This window comes from Carassius auratus, chromosome 9 (assembly GCF_003368295.1).
Source record: "Carassius auratus strain Wakin chromosome 9, ASM336829v1, whole genome shotgun sequence".
In the NCBI taxonomy this organism is placed as follows: domain Eukaryota; kingdom Metazoa; phylum Chordata; class Actinopteri; order Cypriniformes; family Cyprinidae; genus Carassius; species Carassius auratus.
In genome coordinates, this window is record NC_039251.1 from 7,417,570 (window position 1) to 7,426,530 (window position 8,961).

At 35.3% G+C, this 8,961-nt stretch overlaps 2 protein-coding genes across 3 annotated transcripts in view; both read right to left on the reverse strand.

Annotated features, from left to right (window-relative positions):
• Positions 1–334, reverse strand: part of cobll1b (cordon-bleu WH2 repeat protein-like 1b) — a 53,659-nt gene extending 53,325 nt beyond the window's left edge. Inside the window, exon 1 of one of the 2 annotated variants that reach the window (XM_026271179.1) lies at positions 212–334. The gene's annotated coding sequence lies outside the window, so the exon portion shown is untranslated. The remainder of the gene's footprint in view (positions 1–211) is intronic. The other variant, XM_026271178.1, reaches the window with a different exon arrangement.
• A 1,159-nt stretch (positions 335–1,493) lies between these two features.
• Positions 1,494–8,647, reverse strand: slc38a11 (solute carrier family 38 member 11). The gene is made up of 12 exons (XM_026272919.1): positions 8,313–8,647; positions 8,111–8,231; positions 7,346–7,420; positions 5,183–5,317; positions 5,001–5,066; positions 4,544–4,650; positions 3,921–4,000; positions 3,375–3,445; positions 3,128–3,289; positions 2,897–3,009; positions 1,948–2,079; positions 1,494–1,855 (listed from the first exon to the last, which is right to left on the reverse strand). The coding sequence occupies exons 1-12, from the start codon at positions 8,400–8,402 to the stop codon at positions 1,565–1,567; spliced, it is 1,443 nt and encodes a 480-aa protein (XP_026128704.1). The 5' UTR covers positions 8,403–8,647; the 3' UTR covers positions 1,494–1,564.
• Positions 8,648–8,961: the final 314 nt, after the last annotated feature.

Here is an 8,961-nt window from a genome sequence, read left to right on the forward strand (position 1 = left end):
GGGAATACCGACAGATATGCCAAATGATGATGATTTTAGTACATTCTCTCAGTTATTGGGGATTTTAGAGTTCACTCAGTGTCTTGACGTGGCGGGCCACTCCTGGCAATATAACGACCTCTAGTGATAAAAGCGATGAGTAGCCTACATGGTTTTCACTAGAAGAAAAAAAAAGAGAAGGGAAAAGAAGGCATTTATGTAATTTACTCACCTTCATGTCGATCATAAGTCTTAAGTTATGTTTTTTCTTCCTTCAGATTTAGCGCAAAGTTGCGCCAAAATACACTACAAACTCCATTTGGATTGAAATAATTCCCTTTAGGTCTAAATATGTGTGTTATTCACAAGGATCTAATTTCAATTCAAATTGCTTATGAGTCTCAAATCATTTTGTTTGCGAGTCAAGTCTCGTGTTTTCATCTTGGATTTACCACAGCACGCCACATTAACCAGACACTAACTAGGTTAATCTATTTGACCAATTAATTTAACTCACCAACAGCCCAGCAAACACAGAACGTTCCCCTAACGTTCCCTTATGGTTCCCATTTGGTTATGTTTTTGGGAACCAAACAAGAACGCTCTAGGAACGTACAATTGTTAGCTGAGAGACGAGCATCGTGGGATGATTTACTTTTCTTTTTCAGAAACTGGTGAACATAAACTCTGACAACAATGTGTGGTGAAAGTTTTAAAACATGTAAAGTTTTTAAATGTTTGGATTAAATTTAGTATTTCTTAAACTAATTTTAAAAGTAACGTTTTATGCATCTCAAATAGCACACCAAAGGTAATTTTTTTCTTCTTTTTTTTCATATTTTACCAAATAACTGATGAAAATGGCGCACACAACTCATATTCCATAGGGTTTGTTATGGTAAACAAGCACACCATATATATATATATATATATATATATATATATATATATATATATATATATATATATATAAGTATTGAAAAAATTATGCAAAGGTTTTCTATGTTATTGCAATTTATTTAGACAAATATTCAAATAAAAAATAAATCTGTTTTTATAATGGATTTTCAGAATCTGGCACAAGATAAAGAAATGATAAAAGGTTCCCAAGGCAATGTGTCCTAACATGAGAAATTGTTTTAATAAAACTTAACCTCTACAGGCTAATAGTGACTAATATCAGTAAACATCTCCATAACTCATAGATGCGCAGCTTTTCCAAAGGAATTTTTTTGTATTATTTTTTGTAAGCAATGTACAAAACTGAAATCTTGACCAAAATCAAACTCGTACATCATGTTCATTTAAAGATCATCATTGAATAACTCAAATTTGACTCTGTTCCTTACATAAAGCTATTGTATAGGTTCAAATGGCATATATATTTATGTTTTTATACTTTTACAGTCTTCAAATTGAAACTGGAAACTGGAGAGTATATAAAACAAGAACGTAGATCGTAATAATAATAATAATAATAATAAACAATTGTAGGCTTGTTTTTATGTCATTTCTTTAATACACCAATTGCATAAACAATTTATAACTAGAAAACGGCATATAAAAATGACAAAGTTAATGGCAGTCAGAAAATGCTGATATTCTGTGTGGCGTTAATAAACTGCAGCCCGCTGTTTGGTGAAGTGGTGCTGGGAACAGAGGTGTTGGAGACGGAGCAGTAAAACAGCTCTGCTCCGTGTGAACAGTCCTGAGGGAACAGCACCATCATGATCAAACCGATAATCATCACACAAACACCTGCCGCCAGGATAATGCTTGGGATGAGGTTTTCACCGCGAAACCAGCGGCCGTCCGAGAGCTTCAGGAAACAGGCGGCCGGGAAGATGAACATGAGGGGTATGGCGCTCAAAACCCCCTGAGAGAGACATGGAAACACAACAATTACACTCATCTCTGAATGACTGACGGCTGCTTCATTGATGTTGATGAAGCAACAGGTAAACTCACATTGAGTTCCAGTACAATACCCAGACAGTCATAAGAGAGCGATAGGACAGTCGCCGCAGAGACGATCACCAGGGTAATGATGACATGCGTGGTGTTACTGAGCTCTCCTTTAAAAAACACATTAGAGATCACCTGGAACAAAAACATAGACAACATCAAGAAACAACCAACTTTAAAGAAAACTAATTAAATACAACAACAAGCTTTATTATTATGTCACACTTTAAAATGTAAAACATATTGCATATGGTAGACAGGATAAAGCTCTGAAAAAGTCAATCAGGAGTCTACAGATTTGTTGCATCAAATTAAAGGAGGATATTAAATGCCTTTCATTTTTTTTTTCCTTTTTAATAAATAATAAAAAGTGTTAAAACCAGGGTACTATTTCACATTATTATGTGCTATTTTAGTATCACTGAGATGCTATTAAATTTAACCTTATTATAGTTTTTAGATTAATTGCAATTTTAATTTTGTTGTGCGTTTTTGTCATTTTTTATACTTTTTTTTTATTTTGGATGGTTTTTACTGAATGAAAAAGAGAAATGTTGCCTAAGAAACTACAGTAGCTGAAATAAAAATAGTTTGCATTTGTGTATACTGTACATTTTATTCCAGTTAACGTTCAGTTAATTTAATGTTACGATTTTTTTAATGGTTTTATGTTAGTTTCAACCATAATAACTCATAAGCATTCAATTAATATACCAAACATATATATACATAAGTACAAATAAAATCATTGTCCCCAATAATGCTGCAATTCCCATCACAACAAGTATTGTAGAGATAAGTATATTTATGATGGAAAGTCCACTTAAAGGTTGATCAAGGCCATGATCAGATTTTCATTTCAGGACATTTTTCAAGTTTTCAAGTAGTCAAAAGTGCCCCATTTGAAGAATCACCCATACTGTATATACAGTAAAAGCTTCCATTATCTTACCTCACGGGTTACAAAGCACTCCAGAGGGAACGTGGTGATTATACTGATGCCATAGCAGAATCGACCGAATGTTGCCAAGTTATCATTCCTGCAGTAGTTCTCGAATATATCACCTTGGACAAGAAACACAAGAGGAAAACATGCAATACTTTGCAAGCTTTTTGTACCGTATGACACAGATTTATCAAAGTAAGAGGTGCAGATATTGTGAGATTATTTACAGTTATGTACCTTGTGTATAACCAGTAAAAGTCATATAACCCGCAGCAGCAAAGACAGCACTGACCAGTACAGCTGAACCCACAGATACATGAGTGACAAGAGACCAGCCGCTCAGTGTGGGCTCCCGCAGCGACCCGTAGATCATAAAGCTGTTGTGGTGGCAGATAAAAGCTGAAAAATATGAAATGTCAAAGTTAGGATTGAAAAAGGTACTTTTATTCATATATGTTGCTCATCGCTGATTGTAAAACCTCACCGAAAGACATGACAGCAACTGCCTGAATGGCATTCCACCGTGCAAACACCCATGCATCATCTGACGCAGGTCTATGGGTGGACAGAAAAATGTGATTAATGCATAAAGCTAGTTATTCGTTTTATAAATAACTATTTTTGTTGTTTGTGCATGCAAACACCACTGCCAGGGTGTTTTGAGTGTTTTCACAGGGTTTCTGTAAGTTATATAAAGGTAAATTTAAGACTTTAACTGTATTGTACTGATTTTTTTCAGCTTGGTGAAAAATCAATCATTCAATCTGGGTTAAACAAGGGTTAGGGGTAAGCTTCATCATTCATCACAAACTGTGTGTATTGTTTCACTGCATTGTGACACTATGGCTTGTTATTCTAAGGCCAAAAATATGATGGAAAATCACATAAAAAAAATTAAGCTCAGTGAGATCCTTTCTCAGAAATGAGTGTTTCAAATGGTAAATCATTATCCTGAGCTGCGGTTGGCAAACATCAGCATATGGTGGATGGTGTGAATGAATGCACACAGACGAAGAGAGAGATTTAATACATCTGTGGTCCTAGTGTCGCTGCTCTCACAACCACTGTGATGAGGATGGCAAGAGTCAAAAGCATGGACAATAAAGATACCTGGAACAGAGGGACAGATTCATTACTGTCAGGTTTAACCTATAAAGCCAACCGTTTCTTCTTTCATTGTTACATTTCTAAGTCCTCTCAACAGGATAAAAACTTTGCTGAAATACATGTAAACAATCAAGTTGAACACTTACTAGACTAAAGTAACGTAAGTTTACTTTAGTATTCATGCATAATGTTTTTTTTTTGTGTTCTTTTATCATGTCATCCAGACCCATGTGTTATTTTTCTGTGAAGCACAACAATGACTTGGCTTCAGATAACTTGGAATGTAGCACACATGTCATATGGACTATTTTTATGAAACATTTATTATCCTCTTTCGTCTATTTTAAAAGCCCAGCATAATCAGACAAGGTCACTGTTGTATGAAAAAAGTGTCTGCAGAAAAAAAACAGACAAGTAAATAACAGCTAAATGACAGATTTACTGGGTGAAATATTCATTTAAAGCCACAGATCACAAATTATTACATTACAAATATAAAATATATATATAAAAAAAAAAACTGCAAAGAAACTTAATATACTCAACCTTTCCCAGCTTTGCAATATCTTTATAGAGAGACAGCGGGAGTGTAAACAGAAGAGTGGACATCATTATTACGAAATGTCTCTCTGTAAGAATGTTTCCGGGACCAACTGGAAAAACAAAGAGCACATATGTCAGGTTTATGCTGTTTTATCAGCAGTAAGAATATGGCATCCATACCCAAAATGAATTAATTTCATTCGGACAAGTCATGTATTTTTTCTATGATAACATGCTGTAACTTTTGGAACTCAAAACTTCCTACACACAGAATTTTTTTTTTTTCTAAAATCCATTTATTAACATAAAATTAGCCAAAAATGATAACTGAATTATTACTTTATTGTAATTCTTTTTTCTGTACAAATAGACCTCTGGACAAAAAAAAAAAAATTACATTAAAATTAAATAAAAATATAAATTAAATACCATGACCTCTTTGAAATAATAACCAGCTCACCTCCTTGAATTCTCATAAACACTTTGGTCAGCGTATCACCTGTGATGATGTTGTAGCTGATCATTGCTATATAGGAAACAATAAAGGCAAAAAATTAAAAAGATCTATTCTTTAAATCTCACTTCACTTCACAATATTTATTAAATAAAATGTAAGGATAGATAGTAGATGTCTGTGATTACCAATGAATGGGTAAAGAAACTGTAGAGCCGACACAACCAAATATCCTATCTGGCCAAATGTGCTTTGAACCAGAGACTGATAACTGTGAGTCCCAGACAGATTTCCTCCTCTGACCAGCAGGATGATGGAGTAATCTGCCCAAATTGAAAACATTACATTTGTCCACATTTAAACAAACACTTGTATTTACTTATTTACATATATAAAGTAAATCAAAATGCTCTTAGACGTTTATTTACTATGCTCATAGACAGTGTAAAATACTTCATGCATTGCTTAAAAAAAAGCACAACAGTAATACTCATGTTAAAGGCGTAGTTCTCTCAAAAATGACATTTTGGTCATCATTTCAATAAAATTAGAATGTCGTGGAAAAGTTAATTTATTTCAGTAATTCAACTCAAATTGTGAAACTTGTCTATTAAATAATTTCAGTGCACACAGACTGAAGTAGTTTAAGTGTTTGGTTCTTTTAATTGTGATGATTTTACCTCACATTTAACAAAAACCCACCAATCACTTTCTCAACAAATTTGAATATGGTGACATTTCAATCGGCTAATCAATTCAAAACACCGGCAAAGGTTTCCTGAGCCTTCAAAATGGTCTCTCAGTTTGGTTCACTAGGCTACACAATCATGGGGAAGACAGTTATCCAGAAGACAATCATCGACACCCTTCACAAGGAGAGTAAGCCACAAACATTCACTGCCAAAGAAGCTGGCTGTTCACAGAGTGCTGTATCCAAGCATGTTAATAAAAAGTTGAGTGGAAGGAAAAACTGTGGAAGAAAAAGATGCACAACCAACCGAGAAAACCGCAGCCTTATGAGGATTGGCAAGCAAAATCAATTCAAGATTTTTAGAGAACTTCACAAGGAATGGACTAAGGCTGGGGTCAAGGCATCAAGAGACACCACACACAAACGTGTCAAGGAATTTGGATATAGTTGTTGTATTCCTCTTGTTAAGCCACTCCTGAGGCGTCTTACCTGGGCTAAGGAGAAGAAAAACTGGACTGTTTCAGAGTGGTCCAAAGTCCTCTTTTCAGATGAGAGGAAGTTTTGTATTTCATTTGGAAACCAAGGTCCTAGAGTCTGGAGGAAGGCTGGAGAAGCTCATAGCCCAAGTTGCTTGATGTCCAGTGTTAAGTTTCCACAGTCTGTGATGATTTGGGGTGCAATGTCATCTTCTGGTGTTGGTCCATTGTGTTTTTTGAAGTCACTGCACTCGTTTACCAAGAAATCTTGGAGCACTTCGTGCTTCCTTCTGCTCACCAGCTTTTTGAAGATGCTGTTTTCATTTTCCAGCAGGATTTGTTGGTTAAATGACTGTGGTGTTGGTGTGCTTGACTGGCCAGCAAACTCACCAGACCTGAACCCCAGAGAGAATCTAAAGGTTGTTGTCAAGAGGAAGATGAGAAACAAGAGACCAAAAAATGCAGATGAGCTGAAGGCCACTATGAAAGAAACCTGGGCTTCAATACCACCTCAGCAGTGCCACAAACTGATCACCTCCATGCCACGCTGAATTGAGTCAGTAATTAAAGCAAAAGGAGCCCCTACAGAGTATTGAGTACATGTACAGTTAATGAACATACTTTCCAGAAGGCCAACAATTCACTAAAAATGTTTTTTTTTTTTTTTTTTGGTCTTTAAAGTATACTGATTTGTTGAGAAAGTGATTGGTGGGTTTTTGTTTAATGTCAGCCAAAATCATCACAATTGTAAGAACCAAAGACTTAAACTACTTCAGTCTGTGTGCACTGAATTTAAGTAGTATAAAAATCTAAGTTGAACTACTGAAATAAAATAACTTTTCCACGACATTCTAATTTATTGAGATGCACCTGTAAAACAAAAATGCATTGGGTGTAATATCTGAGCTGCTGTTTGTCATGGTGAGGAAAGCATTACGGAATATATTTATGGTGAAATATTATGGAGATTTACTAACAAAGAGATAAAACTATCATAGCACCACAAAACTATCACGAAGTTGTCCATATGAATAGGCTACATTTTTCTATGCATTTTCATTTTAATACAAATGATTGCCTAAACTTTATTCTTGGCTTCATTTGTAACCAATGCATGCAAGTGTTTTAACCCATTACTTTGATGTAAACGCAGTGAACGGCTCATGCACATTTGCAGTGCATACCTGTGATGAAGGCAACCAGAACAAGCAGCAGGAGACCCATTGGGAGGCCGGCCTGACTCAATGCATACGGCAAACCTTGACGATTGAAACCAAGAGATCAGAGATGTGGAGAACATGAAATAGATCAAAAATGTGACAACTGCCCCCAGTCTCCCCCAAAGGAAAAAGGTCTGATGACTAACTTTTTTTTCATGGTCAGGCAGGTGATAGAGCACAAAAATAGCTACTGACAAGAATGCATACATTAAATATTTATTGCTGACCTTTTCTAGACCCAAAGATATATCATAGGACCAGAAAAATATTTTTTTCTTTTTTTCCTGCAGCTGAAGCATGTGAACTGACTGTGGCTGCTCTACAGTCATATGATCCTGCACCACGTGGAATCTAAGCCACTTCTCACATACTGACCTACGCACAAATGTGACTATTAAGAAAAAAAAATCATCAAGCATGCTTTTGACGAGAAAAATAGATTAAATTTTCTATACAGATATTGCAAACTATCCTATTTGATCAACAAAATATATATAAACACACACACAAACATATATATATTTATGATATATATACTGGCAGCCAAGAGTTTGTACAGTAATCTAATCGATTTAAAATAATACTTATAATTTTGTAAAAAAAAATAAAAATAATAATAAGCATGCATTTTTCAACATGTTTTAAGTTTAAGAGGAGCACACTGCCTGTGTGTATGTACTCAGTTAAAATTATACTTTTTTTTTAGAAACATCGGCAACCAAACATTACCTATGATCCCAGATCCAATGATGGAATTGATGAAATTAAACGAAGCAGAGGATATTGAACTAGTTCCACGTTTCTCCATGTCTTTATGTGAAGACAATAAACAATCCCTGTCACTGTCCATCTGTAGTCCAAGACAGAAACTCACATCACAAGACTGCTCAGTATATCTCAATATATCGATTACTCAATTATCAAAACACACCTCTTGAACTGTACCGCTTTTTTCTTCTGTTCTGTGGTTCTCTAACATCCCTTCCGAGATGCCCTGTTGCACTAGATGGATGTTTCCCATGTCATGGACTCGAGCAGCAGTAAAAGTGCTCCATCTGATTCATTCGGTCCACCCACAGAATAAAAATACTCCCTTTACTGCTGCGATTCAGCATCGGCTGCAGGCTTTCTACGTGAAGAACTTAATCTGTATTTGACACAAAGCCTGTTAAACCGTATTATAGCTAGATGAACATTTGCTCAACAGCCTCACTTTATTGGGAAATAGTAGAAAGTAACTGAACTGAAATGCAACTACAGAAAATGCACATGTGATAGATTGAGATAGATAGATAGATAGATAGATAGATAGATAGATAGATAGATAGATAGATAGATAGATAGATAGATAGATAGATAGATAGATAGATAGATAGATAGATAGATAGATAGATAGATAGATAGATGTTCATGATGAACATAAGGTCTATAAAGACACAGACAGGGATGCAAAAAGCTCTATGCCATATGTGCTGTAGTTTACACAGACAGACACAGAAGCAGACTGTCAAGTGCTGCTGAGCAACGACCCGATCTAGTCACATCTGAAAAAGTCTCCAAAATCTGCGTGAGAAAACATA